Source organism: Colobus angolensis, unplaced genomic scaffold (genome assembly GCF_000951035.1).
Source record: "Colobus angolensis palliatus isolate OR3802 unplaced genomic scaffold, Cang.pa_1.0 Scaffold40, whole genome shotgun sequence".
Lineage (NCBI taxonomy): Eukaryota > Metazoa > Chordata > Mammalia > Primates > Cercopithecidae > Colobus > Colobus angolensis.
The window spans coordinates 5,480,307-5,496,880 of record NW_012117377.1 but is presented as its reverse complement, the minus strand read 5'-3'; the positions used below and the strand labels follow the sequence as shown (position 1 = coordinate 5,496,880).

Genomic DNA, 16,574 nt, shown 5'->3' with positions numbered 1-16,574 from the left:
TGATTGCCTAAAAATTCGAAGAAATCTCTTCAAAGACTTCTTCAGTAGTGCAAATTGTATGTTAAAATCTTCTTTTCTGCTTAGCTCTTATTTTACAAATACAACCAATGACCATGGCCATCTAAGCACAGCGTAGGCTCAACAGGGTTATTTGCAAAGGTGGATATAACGATACTGGAATTCATGAAGAATTAATTTCTCGCTAGTTTATGGGAGAAAATAATACATAAGTTGTTGTTATATCCTATTTGTAGAACACCTAATCTTGCTTCCCACCTAATGTGAGAATAGTTAACCGTTTACAGTATTAATATGAGAAAGCACCAAATAAATTTAGATACTTTCTAACACTCAGTAATGGCACGAAGGGGTGACTTCAGGGAGTTTTACCATAGCCCTCCTTGTCCTTGTCAGCTCCTTCATGTTCACCTCAAATAAACGCAGTTTGGATGGGAAAAGCATGCTTGCTTTGCTTGCTGAGTCTCAAGACACTTTCCCCAGCTCCCACTGCTAACCGGACGGTCACTGGATTCCTCCTATATAGAAATCTTAAGCCACTGCTCTTCATTCCTTCCACTTCTAAAATCAAATTGTACTGGTATTCGACTATGTTCCTTATTCATAATAAATTTGTAAATAGCCTGGCAACCTATTTGGGGTTGTTTTACATGATGAGTCCTTTTCTGGATTAAGAGGTTGAAGTGAAGAAACGTTTCTCTTTTGGAGAAACGTTTTCAGCACACTTTCCTCATTCCATGGTCATTCAGTTTCTGCAGGTCAGCTTGTGACATTTTGGCACTGGATGCCCATAAACTTAAACTTGCAATTTTCAGAGTAGGAATTCCTTACTACCTTCTTGGGCCTGAGTGAGTCTTGGTGCCTAAAACTGAGTTTGATGTATGTGGGCTCAAATGCAGTGTTAAGAGTGAGTGACAGGAATTGTTTATTGCTGTTGCTGCAGTAGTCATCGGAGCCCTCAGGAACTGCTATTTTCATTCCTTTGGTTAATCACAATGTCAGTCATTTAATTAAAATGATACCATATGTATGGTGTTTTTAAACTTTGAAATATTTAGTCTGGCCTACATTCAAGCATAGCTTCTCAGATTGGGTGCTACAAACAGGTTACAACCGTGCCTTGGCAGAGAAGCCTCCAGGCCAGTGAGTTCTGGTTTCAAGTATCTTGTCCAGTGAACCTAGTATGCCCCACCACTTTCACTCTTTATTTTACTGTGAAATGTAAAAGGTTGGGAAGCATTGTATTAAGACAGCTAGGATTTTTAAAGTTTAATTTTATGCTAGCCATCAACAGGAACAGGAGGAAACATAGTAATTTTGTTACAATTTCGTGCCCACTGAGCACAGGAAAAAAGGTTTTAAAATCCACCATTTCTTCATATATGCACTGAATCCAGACATTTTGTCAGATAATGCCTGTCCACTTCAGCTGGACCAAAAATGTTGCCCCTTTTTTGGTGGAAATTCTACGAGGAATTTGTCTGTGAGACTATGAGAAAAAATCAGACAAATTCTATGTCTGATTTTTTTTTCTGTCCTCAAAAGCATGGACTTTTAGATAACAACCCTCTGATAGAAATAGTAAGCACTACTTAGATATTTAATACACAGTCTTGTTTCTTATGATTTCATATTTCACTTCATCACTACTTTTGTTAGTGGATGCATCCATAAGCATAAGCATGCTGCCCTACTCTCCATCTTGGAAACTAAGATTGACTGTGAATATCACACAGATGCATGTAAAGTTTCGTAAATGTAGAGTACCTGAGCAGTCAGTGACAATATGCATTACATATTATGTGGCTAACAAAGGGAAGCAGGAAAGTGATTTAGAAGAGAAGACTAAAGAAAGATCATTTGTAAATATTTTTCTTCCTCCTTTACACAGTAGAAAGATTCCTAAAAATGTATGACTACTGTAAATAATGTAAATACTACTTACATTGTGTTAGTGTTAAATGAACCAACACAGTGATTTCCAGATGTTACTGATATATCTAGGCCATTGATACGCTTTGGAAAGACTTTCTGTGCGGTCTGCAGGGTTACGAATCACCCTGCTAATGGTTCCTGTATTTTACAGAAACTCTGTTAATGCATCCTGAGTAAAATTATCATGTATTGTATAACAGAACTGGACATTTTATTATCTCCTGATTTATCTTTTTACAAGATTAGATTTGGGGATATTGTTTTTTAAGCTAATGCGTCTCTATTTCATACTTTTGGTGGACAAGTTTGAGTTATTCATGCTCAGCAAAATGACATTTTAGGGTGGTGAGAGAACACAAAATAATTGATAGAAGAATGTGGACACTACTTCAAAATAACTGAGAAATTATGAGGCTGGGCACAGTAGCTCAAGCTTGTAATCCCAGCACTTTGGGAGGCAGAGTGGGCTGACTGTTTGAACCCAGGAGTTCGGGACCAGCCTGGGCAATGTGGCAAAATACTATCTCTTAGAAAAAAGAAAGAAAGAAAGAAAGACAGAAAGGAAGGAAGGAAGGGAGGGAGGGAGGGAGGGAGAGAGAGAGAGAGAGAGAGAAAGAGAAAGAAAGAAAGAAAGAAAAGAAAGAAAAAGAGGAGAGAGAGAGAAAGAGAAAGAGGGAGGGAGGAAGGGAGGGAGGGAGGGAGGAAGGAAGGAAACAAAAACTAGCGGGGCATGGTAGTAGTGTACGCCTGTGTACTCAGGAGGCTGAGGCGGGAGGATCAATTGAGCCTGGGAGGTTAAGGCTACAGTGAGCAGTGATTGTGCCACTGCACTCCAGCCTAGGCAACAGAGCAAGACCCTGTAAGGAAGGAAGGAAGGAAGGAAGGAAGGAAGGAAGGAAGGAAGGAAGGAAGGAAGGAAGGAAGGAAGGAAGGAAGGAAGGAAGGAAGGAAGGAAGGAGAAAATTATAAAACATTTGTGTTTTTTTTTTTTTTTTGAGACAAGATTTCACTCTGTCACCCAGGCTGGAGTACAGTGGCACCATCTCTGCATATAGCAACCTCCCCACACACCTGGGGCTCAAGTGACCCTCCCGCTTCAGCCTCCAGAGTAGCTTGGACCACAAGCACATGCCATCACGCACAATTAATTTTTTCTGTTATTGATAGAGACGGGGTTTCACCATGTTACCCAGGCTGGTCTCGAACGCCTCAGCTCAAGCAATCTGCCTGCCTCAGCCTCCCAAATTGTTGGGATTACAGGCATGAGCCGCTGTGCCCAGCCTGTGTTTTGTTACTTAAAATAAATTATTGCATATGGAAAAGTATTTTTAATGCAGTCATTTGGCCTACAGAAATGTTTTATGAGGTTCCACTCTTGAACTTTGTTCTTTTCTTTAAAATACAGTGTTGTTTAGAAGAGCCCACATCATGACGATTTACAAATAAACCATGTTTTAAGGAAAGATCAGTTCATTTATTCAGTTTTTATAGGATGTTAAGTTTGCCTTTAACGTCTCATTTAATTTTCAAAACTATCACATTGGATTGTTACTGTTACTTTTGTTTTATAGATGAAATTGAAGCACGTAGAAATTAATAATATTCCCACGGTCACACAGTGAATAAGGAATAAAGCTCAGATTTTAATATGAACCCTCTGACTTGAACCATTAGTCTTATCCATTTTCCTCTCTACTGCCTCCCAGACAGTATACTACCGTTCCGCATGGCCATGACCCTTACTGCATCTCTCACAATCATCCCTTAGGCTTATTTCTTACTATGTCATTGTAACTTTTTTAAAAGCTATTTTATAAAACAACTAGGGTAACCAGCCGTCTTGATTTCCCCAGGACAGCCCAGTTCTAGCACTTACATGTCCTGCATTCTGAGAAACCCCTCATTTCTGGGCAAACTGGGAGTTGGTCACCCTCAGCCTATTCCTTACCCAAACCTATCCTTGCATCTCATTTCATTCTTATCTCACAACCATGATCTGAGGCTCAGAGATGTGATACGAGGTTACAGAATTAGATGCAAGTCAGAATTTTACACACACACACACACACACACACACAGAGCTTGGTATTAAAAAGCAGTGTTTACACATTTTGATCTTTCTGTATCCAGCCACTTCAAAAATAACTTTGTCAAAATGTAGAGAAATAGTGCATCCTGTCTGTCATGTTTCCATGAAGACTTTCCCATGCATACAAAGCATGTGAGGAGTATTGGCACATTACACACCAAACTAATGGGAATGGAATGGTGTAGAAAGTACATTCACATTTTGTTCAATATTATGTATTATTTGGATTTTTTACAAGAATTGTTAAGGTATTAGTAAAAGAGTATTCACTAAAGATCTTCAGCATTTTATGTATTATATTTATGTATTAAGCATATTTTAAAAAATTAATAACAGGCATATACATTTTTATTCAGTAAAACAACAGAAGCTTTAGTATATACTTAACGTTTCTTAATATGGCGAAGTGGGAGGGAGGAAGAAGAGAGATTTGAAAGAGGTGGAAAAAAGAGAGAAACCAGAGGCTGAGAAGAGACAGACCAAGGCAGAAAGAGAAAACAGGAGAGATGAAGACTCTTGATGTTTCTGATTGGTTTCGCTATAGAAGACTTACTGTCATTTGTGCAAATTGGGCTTGATTTATAGGTTCTGGATGGTAGAGAAATATTAGGAAGATGCAAGATAACTGAGTTTGGATAAAATAAAAAATTTTGATTGGTTAGGCATGGTAGGTCATGCCTGTAATCCCAGAACTTTGAGAGGCTGAGGTGTGTGGATTACTTGAACCCAGGAGGTCGAGACCAACTTGGGCAGCAAAGTGAGACCTCGTCACTATAAAAAATTAAGAAATTAGCCAGGCATGGTGGCACATGCCCGTGTTCCCAGCCACTCAGGAGGCTGAGGTGATCGCACCACTGCACTCCAGTTTGGGTGGCAGAGACTCTGTCTCAAAAAAATTTTTTTTTTTATTATTATTATTATACTTCAAGTTATAGGGTACATGTGCATAACGTGTAGGTTTGTTACATATGTATACTTGTGCCATGTTGGTGTGCTGCACCCATCAACTCGTCAGCACCTGTCAACTCGTCATTTACATCAGGTATAACTCCCAGTGCAATCCCTCCCCCCTCCCCCCTCCCCATGATAGGCCCCGGTGTGTGATGTTCCCCTTCTCGAGTCCAAGTGATCTCATTGTTCAGTTCCCACCTATGAGTGAGAACATGCGGTGTTTTGTTTTCTGTTCTTGCGATAGTTTACTGAGAAGGATGGTTTCCAGCTGCATCCATGTCCCTACAAAGGACACAAACTCATCCTTTTTTATGGCTGCATAGTATTCCATGGTGTATATGTGCCACATTTTCTTAATCCAGTCTGTCACTGATGGACATTTGGGTTGATTCCAAGTCTTTGCTATTGGGAATAGTGCCGCAATAAACATACGTGTGCATGTGTCTTCATAGCAGCATGATTTATAATCCTTTGGGTATATACCCAGTAATGGGATGGCTGGGTCATATGGTACTTCTAGTTCTAGATCCTTGAGGAATCGCCATACTGTTTTCCATAATGGTTGAACTAGTTTACAATCCCACCAACAGTGTAAAAGTGTTCCTATTTCTCCACATCCTCTCCGGCACCTGTTGTTTCCTGACTTTTTAATGATTGCCATTCTAACTTGTGTGAGATGGTATCTCATTGTGGTTTTGATTTACATTTCTCTGATGGCCAGTGATGATGAGCATTTTTTCATGTTTCTATTGGCTGTATGAATGTCTTCTTTTAAGAAATATCTGTTCATATCCTTTGCCCACTTTTTGATGGGGTTGTTTGTTTTTTTCTCGTAAATTTGTTTGAGTTCTTTGTAGGTTCTGGATATTAGCCGTTTGTCAGATGAGTAGATTGCAAAAATTTTCTCCTGTTCTGTAGGTTGCCTGTTCACTCTGATGGTAGTTTCTTTTGCTGTGCAGAAGCTCTTCAGTTTAATTAGATCCCATTTATCAATTTTGGCTTTTGTTGCTGTTGCTTTTGGTGTTTTAGACGTGAAGTCTTTGCCCGTGCCTATGTCCTGAATGGTATTACCTAGGTTTTCTTGTAGGGTTTTTATGGTTTTAGGTCTAACATTTACGTCTCTAATCCACCTTGAATTAATTTTCGTATAAGGAGTAAGGAAAGGATCCAGTTTCAGCTTTCTACTTATGGCTAGCCAATTTTCCCAGCACCATTTATTAAATAGGAAATCCCTTCCCCATTTCTTGTTTTTCTCAGGTTTGTCTAAGATCAGATGGCTGTAGATGTGTGGTATTATTTCTGAGGGCTCTGTTCTGTTCCATTGGTCTGTATCTCTGTTTTGGTACCAGTACCATGCTGTTTTGGTTACTGTAGCCTTGTAGTATAGTTTGAAGTCAGGTAGCGTGATGCCTCCAGCTTTGTTCTTTTGACTTAGGATTGTCTTGGCAATGCGGGCTCTTTTTTGGTTCCATATGAACTTTAAAGCAGTTTTTTCCAATTCTGTGAAGAAACTCATTGGTAGCTTGACGGGGATGACATTGAATCTATAAATTACTTTGGGCAGTATGGCCATTTTCACAATATTGATTCTTCCTATCCATGAGCATGGTATGTTCTTCCATTTGTTTGTGTCCTCTTTTATTTCACTGAGCAGTGGTTTGTAGTTCTGCTTGAAGAGGTCCTTTACATCCCTTGTAAGTTGGATTCCTAGGTATTTTATTCTCTTTGAAGCAATTGTGAATGGAAGTTCATTCATGATTTGGCTCTTTGTTTGTCTGTTATTGGTGTATAAGAATGCTTGTGATTTTTAAAAAGGTTCAGCAGTATATTTAGGGTTCATTTAGCTTTCTGTAGAAAAAAATTGAAGACAGACTTACCTCTGTGAGGTATGCTTTACATGAAATGTGTATCAAGCGTTTGGTTTAGTTAGATAGCACATTGAAGTACTATAAAAAAGGACTTTTGTCTATTCTGATCTTTGCTTCAGTGAACACAACTTGCCTAACTGTGTTTAGTGTCTGGTTTATAAGACATTTGACAATATGGCAGAGAGTATGATAACATATTTTGTATGACTGATATCTGTTTATGCTCTTAAGTGGAGATCTGTTTTAAATTCGATATTAACATCAGAGTCCAGGTACATTCTTTCAAATGTCATCACATTAAGGAGTAGAATAAGAATCTATTCCTTAAATGAAAGTTAACTACCATTTATCCTGTTAATATACTTTTCACATTTTATATATTTTTTCTGTATTACAAAAGAAATACCTTTAGGTTGTATCTACATGACTAGGCAAAGTTTTATGGGCCCTGAATACATAAGGCTGTATGATCACAACTCAGAACTCATCTGTATCTTTGTGTGATGATAATCATAATCTTAGGTTCAAATTAGCTCAAGGGGAACTGGCTGATTACACTGTTATTTCTAATTGTGTTGGCTTTGCACAAATTCCTCCTCTCTTACATTTCATAATTTTCCGCTTGAGGCACATGATCCTGTTACTTGGTTAAATCTTTAAGATTTTCTTCGGTGTTTTGAATCAATGGGTTCAAAGAGAGTCCAACTTTATAACATTTATGCTATATATTTTTATTAACTGTTGAATGTTTGACTTTGATATTCTTTTTCTTTTTGTGTTTAAAAGGGTTGGTATTTCTTAATTACAAAGAACTGCAAAAGAGGATATCGCCTTACCTTACAAAATAAGATTTAGGTTTGATTTACAAGCACCACCAAAAAACATTTCTGTAAGTGAATATTTTATAATAGCAACAGATTCCCAGGAGAAGTTGTTGAAAACCATCTATAAATATCTAGAAGAGGATGCTCATCTCTTTGGGATTGTTTAGATCACATTTTCTTTTTTTTAAAAAAGAGAGGATTGATGTCTGCTTTGAAAAGTTGACTAGGCTTTAATTTTCAGAACTTACAAAATAATGGCTCTTAAAGCAGTATCACTCATTCCCAATGGTTTAAAAACAGAAAATTTTATCATCCTGAAGTATTTAATAAAAAATGTTTCTTTTTACACGTGAAACAACAGGGTTTGTAAGTACTGAAAGTTCTATTAGCTACAACTACTATGTCCTGTTTCCAAAATACCTTACTCAGCATTCAGTAGTTTTTCAAAACGGTATTTTCCTGTTGCTGAAGACTGTAGAACAAATTATATCATTTTTCTTAATACACAGTTGGAGAATCTAATGCTGGATAAAGATGGCCACATAAAAATTACAGATTTTGGACTTTGCAAAGAAGGGATCACAGATGCAGCCACCATGAAGACATTCTGTGGCACTCCAGAATATCTGGCACCAGAGGTAGGCTTCGGTTCCATTAATAGGAAAGTAACTTTGACATAATGTTTTGCAAAGTAAACCATTTAAGCATTAAAAGTTAACTCTAGTATCTACTACTTTTATCTATATTTCAACCTGAATCAAAATTTTTTTGCTCTTAATTTGTTATAATGGGATATGGTAGGGTCAAGAATATATTGAAATTAAATTTTATAAACTATAAGCACAAAGGTACTAACTAAAGTCGATTAAATCAATTTTTATTTCTTGGCCATATCCATTTTATCTTGGCTATACCCATTTTGATTCATTTATTAAAATAGAATAATTGATTTCAGCAAGAATATTTATATTTTTATAAACCATCTTGGACTTTCCTTAGAAACAACAGTGATTTTTAATTTATAGTATTGTGGGTTTATTTAAAATTATTTTATTGGGAAAATTATTGAAATGACAGTAGCTACATTTTGGAATTTATGTCAAAGGAAGCTCCAAACTGGTAACCTCCCTGTGCTAAGGAGTCCACAATAATTTATTAATTTGTTTATTCAACAGATATTTATTGTATATCTGCTGTATATCGGGTACTTTTCTGGATAATGGGGTTACAGGCGCAAGACAGAAAAGGACCCTAGTCTCAGGGAACTTAGCTTTCAGTGGAGGGAGACAATAAAAATAAAAAAAGAAATAACATAATGTCTTTAGTTTCATAAACAAAAAAAGCAAGATTAAATGTAAGGGTGTGGTGTGGCTATTGTAGACGGTGTTCCAGTTACTAATGCTGTGTAACAAACCACCCTAGTATTTATCAGTGGAAAACAACCATTTTATATAAAATAATGGATTTTCTGAATCAGGAATGCAGATGGGCACAGCAAGGACAGCTAATTTATGCTCCACTATGTATGAGGTCTCAGCTTGAAAGACTTTACAGTGAGAGCATGATTCTATGGCTGGAGACTGGAGTCATCCGGAAGCATCTTCACTCACATGTCTGACAATTCTGCTGGCTGTTCACTGGTAACTTATTTGGGCTGTTGGCAGGAGCACTTATATATAGCCCTTCTCTCCGTGGGTCTGGACTTCCTCATAATGACAATTTCAATGCAGTCAGACTTCTTTGGCTCTGAGCCCTAAAAGCAGATGTCCTAGGAACACGTTAGAAGCTGCATGGTGCCTTTGTTTCCACCTAGTAAACCATCAAGACTATTAACTTTTTAAAAGTTTGATTTCACAGATATTTTTATAATTGGAGTACAATTCATATACCATGAAACTTATTCTTTAAAATACACACTTTGGTGATTTTTAGTATGTTCACAGAGTTGTAGAACTATCACCACTGTCCAGTTCCGGAATATTTTCATCACTCCAGCAAGAAACCCCATACCCGTTAGCTCCTCATTCTTCCTTCCCCCGTAGGCAACCACTGATATACTTTTTGTCTCTATAGATTTGCCTGTTGTAGACATTTCATACAAATGGGATCATACAGTATGGAGTCTTCTGTGACTGGCTTCTTTCACTTAGCATAAAATTCAGTGTTCCTCCCTGTTTTAGCATGTTATTGTTATTTCATTCCTTTTTATGGCTGGATAATATTCCATTGTATGGATAAACCACATTTCGTTTATTTGTTCAGCAGCTGATGTACATTGGGTTGCATCCATTTTTTGGCTACTATGAATAATGCTGCTGCTATGAACATTTGTTTATGCATCTCCTTTTGTGGCCTATTTTCGGAAGTCACACAACATCATTTCTGTCATACCCTTACTCCCCGAAGGAGTTGTAAGCCTGCATAGGTTTAAGTGTTGGAGACAGAGACCACACCTTTACGTTGCAGAAGAGCATGTGAGATGGGAGATACTGCCGCAGCCATCTTTGGAAAATAACATCTTTCACAGACAGTATGTTCAGGGAAAGTGATGGTTGATGGAAAGAGATGGTACCTGTTGCAAAGGTAAAAGGGAAGAGCTTTCCAAAGAGAGCAGCTAGTGCTCCATTTCCCCTCAAACTCCAATACAGTTTTTGTGGCTATAGGCAAATAGGGAGGTGTTAATACTTGATGTGTGAGGGTAACTATTTAATGAGCATCTACTATGTGCCACATGCTGTGTAAGTGCATTACATCTATTATTTCTTTTAACATTTGAAATAATCTTTGATGATAGGTAGCAAATACAATTTTTTTAAAGGTGAGGGAATATGAGATCAGAATGTTTAAATATTATCTGTACACAACCGGAAAGTGGTGGAGGTGTAATGAAGATTCTAATTAGTTTGTCTGACTATAAAGCCCACTTTTACTTTTTAAACTACATACGTCCTGGCCTCAAAAAATCCTAATTTGAAGACCACTTACAAATATAAATAATCATAATTTTTAAATGATTACTTTGTAAATGCCCAACAGGAAAATGTAATAAAAAGCAATTAGGAAGTAAAATCCCCACTGATGCTCGCATTCCTTATACATATAGTAACTCATGCTAGTTTATTATTCTAATAGTTCTTTTCAATTAGGGATTACATTTACATTTCAACAATGTTAAATTATTGTAAATAAGTACTACTATTTAAAATACAATAAATTTCCTACTATATTCTTGCCAAAAATACAATTTTCTCTCTTTAAAAATCTGTAGTTTAGAATTCTTTGTTTTTGTGGTTGAATTAGGTAAAACTGTAGTAACACTGTTTCTTGTTTATTCAAATAAAATATTTTCTAGAATAGAATTGTTTTTATAAATGTCACAAAAAGTTGTTTGTTTCTCTGGAGTTCAGTTACCCCTGCTATAAATTTGCTATGGAAAAAGATATGCCATATTTAGAATAACAAAATTAGTTGGGTCACAATTAGGGTAGATTATTTCTGAAGAAGATGAATACATCTCATTTAAGAAGCAGATGATCTGAGAAACAAAGATATTATTTCCTACGCAATGTCATCAGCTGAAGAACAAATTGAGAATTTAATGCAAGAAGAGTACACTTGTTTCTGAATGGAAAATTTATAGTTCCCACAAAATTATGAGTTTCTCTTTAAAGACAAGAAAACATTTCTGTATACCTTTTTTAATACTTCAAAAGTCTGATCTTTAAAAACAGTTTATATACCCATCCATGGTTGATATACAGTGATTCATAATTAAAATCTTGACACCATGTTTTTATAGGGAAGAGTGATTGTTGTTATTATTTAAGTATGAGAAATCTTGAAACAACTTATGAAATTGTAGCTTTTATATTTTAAATGTCGTGTCACATCTTGCATTTTTAAACTCTGACTGTGTTTACCCTTAAAAAATAAGAATTAATTCCTTTATTCTGGTCTTCATTGGTATCATTTTTACTGAAGAACATTCATTCATTCATCAAATAATTATTTAATGAATATTTTTTAAGTATCAGGCATTACCTTAGGTACTGGGAATACAATGATGGTAGAAAATGTCTTTTGCCCTCAAGTGGCTTGCTGTTTACTAAGGTGATAAGTTATGGAAAACAGTTATTACTGTGCAAGAAAATAACTGCTTTACTAGTTCCATGCAATGGAGTGGAAGGAAGAAGAAACGTGCTTAAGCCTGCAGGGAGGGTCTGGCAGCGGAAAAGGGGAAGCAGGAGGAGAGGAGGCTGGACACATAGATAGGGATTGAAATGTAACAGAGTTTTCGATTTGATCCTGTGGGTTAGGGAAAATCACTTGTGAATTGAGAGCAAGGCGATCCTGTGATCAGATTTACATGGCCAGTGTTAGGGAGGGATCGGCAGCAGCTGAAGCCAGCCTCTTCCTTTTACCTCAGATGGTGTCTCTCACCTTTTTTGGACCTTGAAATTTCTAGTACATTACCATTATTAATGCTGGGCTTTTTGTGACAGTACTAGAAGTAGTAGTTGTGTATCAAATCTTTAATACATTCTTGACTACTGCTTCTCTTGTGAATGACTCACTGTCAACATCTTCCCTTCTGTCTTTACAGAAGATTTGTTTACACGTTATGTAGGAATCTTGCTGCAACCTATACTTCACCTAGCAATAGTGTTCCTTCACCTTTTATGTTGTTTTAATCTGGTATAAAGACGGGTGAAGGGTATTTTGAAGATACTTCACAAAGACTGTTAAAAATCAGTTTAAAGCCAGTTTATTAAATGTTCAATGTCAGATACATGGCAGGTTTTAAAATAAACTTAGGTTTTAAGTGAACTTAATTTGTTTCTTGTGGCAAATGAGGAAAACAGAAAACTTACACTATAAATGTGCCATTTGTTGGAAAAAAGATTTTTAAGGTATTGTTCTCTTATCTCTTTTGAAGAAGGATGCAGCTTACAATGCAGTTTTCCAACTTGGGAAGCATTTAACAATACTGTTAATGTAGAAAAGGCTAGTTTTTGTTTTGTTTTGTGTTTTTAACAGGTTACAGAGGTTCAGTTCTAGCTGGCATATGCACTATGCATTTAGTGTGCTATGTCCTGAAAACTACATTTGCATGTGTAGCTTTAAATGAATGTACCTTTGCTCTTTTGTACATTAGAAGGAAATAAACTTATAGTAAATTATGAATCTTATGGTATCTTGAGGGGATTTTGTTTTTATAATCTGTGCTGTATTTTCACACCTAGAAATTATAAAAGAAATTAGAAATCACATATAAACTCTTACTGTTAAATTTTATTATTTGATTTGGCTCCTATTGAATCCAAACCATTTTATGCAGTGCTAATTATTTAGAGTCTCAGCTTTGCTCTTGAGTTAGCAGTACCTGATCAACTTTCCAACTGTAAAACAGTTTGAAAATCAAATGTAGCTTACATGCAAGACCCAACAAAATTAAAAGTGTTAAGTGCGTTTTGGCAGTTCACTTTTATTATGCCCAGTCCTCAAATGTACCAGCAGATAATCATCTGAATGTTAGTTATTTTTCACATGCTTATGTGATCACACAAAAAGTACATGCTAAAAAGAAGCAGATGGTGACAGATGGGGAAGGTTGAATAAGGTGGTTTGGAAACCTAGAGAAATGCACTTCTGTAATAGTGTAAAAATAAAAATTATTTGATAATCGAGTTAGAACTAACAAATTGCAAAAAATGACTTGATTGTTGGGAAATATATAATATCTAGCTGTGGTTGCTATTGAGAAAAAAATGTATATAATTTTATTTCATCTGAATGTAAAATGATTTGTTTCTCCAGTTACTGAAGCAGTATTTGATGCATTCTTTTTAGTTTTTTAGATTTCCATTCTTAGAAAACATTTCACTTGCTCTAATTTTCCTGATTTTTTTCTTTGAAACCTACTGTCTTTAATATCTTACATATAATGTAACATAATGTAACATTTTTAAAATAGCTGAAATAGATGAGAATATTTTGATAACTATTTTGATACAAAGATTTGCTCAAAGTCATTGTGTTAGGTCATAGTACAAATGGAGATTAAATTCTATATAAATTAAAAATCAAAGATGTATATTAACTTCCAGAAAAGGTAGTAAAGGAGGTGCCAGGGCGTGGACTAGTGTTACAGGTGTGGGAAATAGTTAGAAGCTAACTTGCTCGAAATGTATTAAATAGAATTTTCTTTATTTTAAATCCAACAAAGAATAAATGTAAAATATGTCATTTTTTGGGTGCTGCCAATATTGTTTTTAGGAGATCTGAAGAGAAATGAATGAGGCTAAAGTTACATATGTTTGCACATTTAATCTGTAGGTAAAAATAGTAGCACATGTAGTTACATTCTGATTAGTCTTTGCACAAAGTTCTACTATATTCCAGCAGATTGTAAAACTAGTCTTAGAATCTCTATGCTTTCTGTGAAAAGAAAGAGTTGTTTTAGTAGCCTTTCTAAAATTGTGGCCAACCCTAGCATTTTATTTACCTATTAATAATTCATATGATATCTATCCACCTGGGGTAATTTTGAAAACCTTAATATTCCTGGTAATTCAGAAAAGATCTCATCACCATGATTAAAGGGAACATTAAAGGAGTAGAGGGATGAGTTCAGATAGAAGTTGTCTGCTCTATAGATAGAATTCATATTTAAGAACTTCTAACTCTCATATGAGTTGGCTTACTGTTTAGTTGAATATATTTAATTTCTTTCTATAGTATGTTGCTATTTTATATGATTTTCTGGGTAATATTACAAGCCATTCCATTTTATCTCATAATTAGACATTGTTTAAATATGAACTAAAGTGGAATTAACGCCTCTCAATGTTTATAAGTGGCATCTTGTACTTACTTAGAGGTCTGTCAGTTCTTAAAGTAGCTATTTTTCGCCCTAACTTCTTTTCAATGTTATATGGTCTTTTGGCTTTAACAGAATATTTGCATTCAGTACTTTGGTATGATTCTAGTTTAAGCACAAAGTTTAATTTTAAATTCTCTGTACCATGAGAACATATACAAAACTAACCCTAACTGGGAACACTAGTGATTACCTATCGTATTTTACAATGGCTATTGTTACTTGGGTTATAAAGGCTCAGTTTCTTGGAATCCCATAATGTCTATTGCTTCAGAATAAAAAAGAAGTATAGAAATCTCTTGGAAGATGTGTGTAAGTATGATCTAATCATCATTATTGTATCCATTTAGCCTTTCTCTTGTCGAAGGATTTTTCCTGCGCTAGCCAGAGTTTGCTTTTGAAAGCACGATGTTAACCGTGTACAAGTATTTGTGTGTGCTGGGAGAGGTGGCCATAAAGCGTACAGCCTTCATATAATTCATAGCAAATGGCATTGACAGTTGCTGTCACTTACAATTATGAAAGCAGTTGAGAAATAGCTATAAAATATGTATTTATGAAGAAAATACCAAGCAACTGTAGAATTTATAATGTTATGTATTGAAATGGATACTTTTCCTGAAGCTGCAGTTTACTTTAAAATCTGAATAAGAAGATTTGTAGGTCTTTTCTCCTTAGCCCATACCTGCGATGTTAAGAATATATGAAGGGCTCCCATAAATGATAAATGATATAGATGTATGTTTAGGTATAAAACACACATCTGTCAGTTACCTGAAATGTAAGACCACTGGAAAAAACTTTTTTTTTTGAATTAGTGTAAATTGGTTCATCCAAGTTCGCAGTTTACTTTCACAACATAGGTGTGCAGACAGTTTGTTTAGATGTTTAATTTTTTCCCCCATCTGTTCTGTCAGGATTATTGATTGAGCAGTAAGCCACCCCAGGGCATACATAGCCTCCTTATAATTGCTTGCCTTGGGTGCATTGTGTGGCCTGGTGGGTAGGCTGAAGGCACAGGTTCCTTTAACCTCCTAGTAAATCCTCCTGGTAAAAGAATATTGGAATGAATAGGTTTTGTTTTAAAAGGCCCATTAGCCAAATAAATATTTACCTTGGTAACTTGAATTGATAGTATCATTTAAAAATATATAGTTTCTCATTCAATATCATTCTTTGAAATTAAAACATATTAGTTCTTGAATTGTTATTAACTCACCTGGCTGTTTAATACATGTAAGTGTCTTCATCAAATCTTGCTCAGATATTTCCAGGGTGTTTAATGTTAGTTTGTATCTGCTGTAACCTCCTTGAGTCTTAGGTTTTATCATATCAGAAAGTAAAGCAATTTCTGGCTCCTATTAGAAATAAAGCCTTATTTTCGAGAGTTTGTGCTCTGTTTGAGTTTTCATTTGATGTGACCTCTCATCAGTCTTTAACAATTACATTTTTTTTAATGTTCCAAATCCCCTCTTTCGTCTCTGTTTGGGCATTTATGTTGAAGGTAGGTATAAAGTACAACTACATCTGTGGTTATAAAGGACTGTAGGGGGAGAGGAAATACCAAATGTCTGCTTTCCTATTTAAAGTTTGGGTTTCATTTAAAAGTCAGTAACATTGGTTTTATGGAAAAGAGACGCAAGTTTATTTCTTCAAGATAAATCTTTCATTGGATTTTTTCAGGAGCATATTTTGATCTGTATTTATATCCAAATTATATGAGAAATTACCTTTTAATGAAGTTGAAGTATGCTCTACCATTGTTGTACCTGTCCGTTATACCGCTGTTTATCATACCTTTCAGCCAGCCCTCACAATAACCATGAAATAAATTAGCCTTTTAGCTAGAAAAAAAAATTCTCAGAGGTAACCAGAAAGACTTTGCAATCCTTAAGTTAAAATTATGTATTTATAGAATAATAAGTGCTTTGAGTAGAGGGAGAAAAATTGTCTTCTTAAAATAATCTGAAAGAGGTTATTGGATTCAAATTGGTTAATTTGACTGTGGG

General features: G+C 35.5%; 1 protein-coding gene across 3 annotated transcripts in view; it reads left to right on the top strand.

The window, feature by feature from the left end:
• Positions 1–16,574, top strand: part of AKT3 (v-akt murine thymoma viral oncogene homolog 3) — a 362,354-nt gene that overhangs the window by 275,208 nt on the left and 70,572 nt on the right. For all 3 annotated transcript variants that reach the window (XM_011955703.1, XM_011955702.1, XM_011955704.1), the window contains one exon: positions 8,195–8,323. In XM_011955703.1, the coding sequence (XP_011811093.1) occupies positions 8,195–8,323 (129 nt within the window). The remainder of the gene's footprint in view (positions 1–8,194; positions 8,324–16,574) is intronic.